The 1,194-nt window shown below is 36.8% G+C and overlaps 1 protein-coding gene across 1 annotated transcript in view; it reads right to left on the minus strand.

Annotated features, from left to right (window-relative positions):
• Positions 1-1,194, minus strand: part of LOC106471806 (myophilin-like) — a 22,409-nt gene that overhangs the window by 1,556 nt on the left and 19,659 nt on the right. The window contains exon 3 of the mRNA XM_013932431.2: positions 612-822. Within this exon, the coding sequence (XP_013787885.1) occupies positions 612-822 (211 nt within the window). The remainder of the gene's footprint in view (positions 1-611; positions 823-1,194) is intronic.

A 1,194-nucleotide genomic window follows, 5' to 3' on the forward strand; every position in this document is an offset into this window, starting at 1 on the left:
CACTTTTCGATTATGAAGGTAAACTATTTTTCAATTATTTATATCAAATGAGTTATACACAACATTTGAAACATTTAAAAGCAAAATTTAAAGCATACAGGCCAAAATATCATGAAAAAAGCGCTTGTATAAATCAGATGGCATGTGAAAAGCTGTAATAAGTATAATGTATCAATTTTTTTATATTAGTGCTGTAGTATACACGGAATATGTGTGTGTGCGTCCACTACGGGGAATTCAGCCCCTGATTTTAGCGTTGTAAATCCATAGACTTACCTCTGTCCCACGGGGGGGACAGTAGACACAGATTTGTTTGTTTGTTTGAAGTCAAGCACAAAACTACGCAATTGGCTATCTATGCTCTGCCCACCACGGGGATCGAAACCCGGTTTCTGGCGTTGTAAGTCCACAGACATACAACTGTGCCACTGGGGGGGGGGCAAGTAGATAAATAAATAAACAGATATTAGGCTACGATGTCTTTTAATTTCCGAATTTATTGTGTGGTCATATACCTATATACATCTGTGCCTTATTGGCAGAATCCAGTTTGCAAAATGGTCTAATATGAGTTAAGTATGAATATGTTTACGTAATTAATGTTAACCTACTTTTCTTGCAAGGGATTCTAGACACGTGACAACAGCAGCGAGATTCTGTTTCTCCCACAAGTCAACGGTTTGGAAGATTTCCTCAGATGGAACACCCAGTTTCTGCGCCCCAGCTAAGAAATGATTAATGTTTTCCATTTGCTTAAAGGCCATTTTATTAGTGTTGATCTTCTTCTCTGGAATCGTTTCGGGCTGAAGGGCGTTGATTAGCCTGCAAAATAGAATAATTCGGCATATCAATAATGTTCTTATTTTATCCGATTTAATATATAAATAATGATTAATAGAATTTTATAAGTATATTTTGTTTGTTTGGAATTAAGCACAAAGCTACACAATGAGGTATCTGTGCTTTGGCCACCACGGGTATTGAAACCCGGTTTCTAGCGTTGTAAGTCCGCAGACATAAGTAATAAGACATTACCTCACGAATTCTAATTTCTGCTATACTGTACGTGTTGCAATGAAAATAAACCCAGATTTGAAACAAATAAATATGTTGGAAATAAAAGGTAAGTCTGTTTGTTTGAGGGCAAAACTACACAATAGGCTATCTGCGTAATGTCCACCACTAGGAAACCAA

Source organism: Limulus polyphemus, unplaced genomic scaffold, assembly GCF_000517525.1.
Source record: "Limulus polyphemus unplaced genomic scaffold, Limulus_polyphemus-2.1.2 Scaffold115, whole genome shotgun sequence".
Taxonomy (NCBI): Eukaryota; Metazoa; Arthropoda; class Merostomata; order Xiphosura; family Limulidae; genus Limulus; species Limulus polyphemus.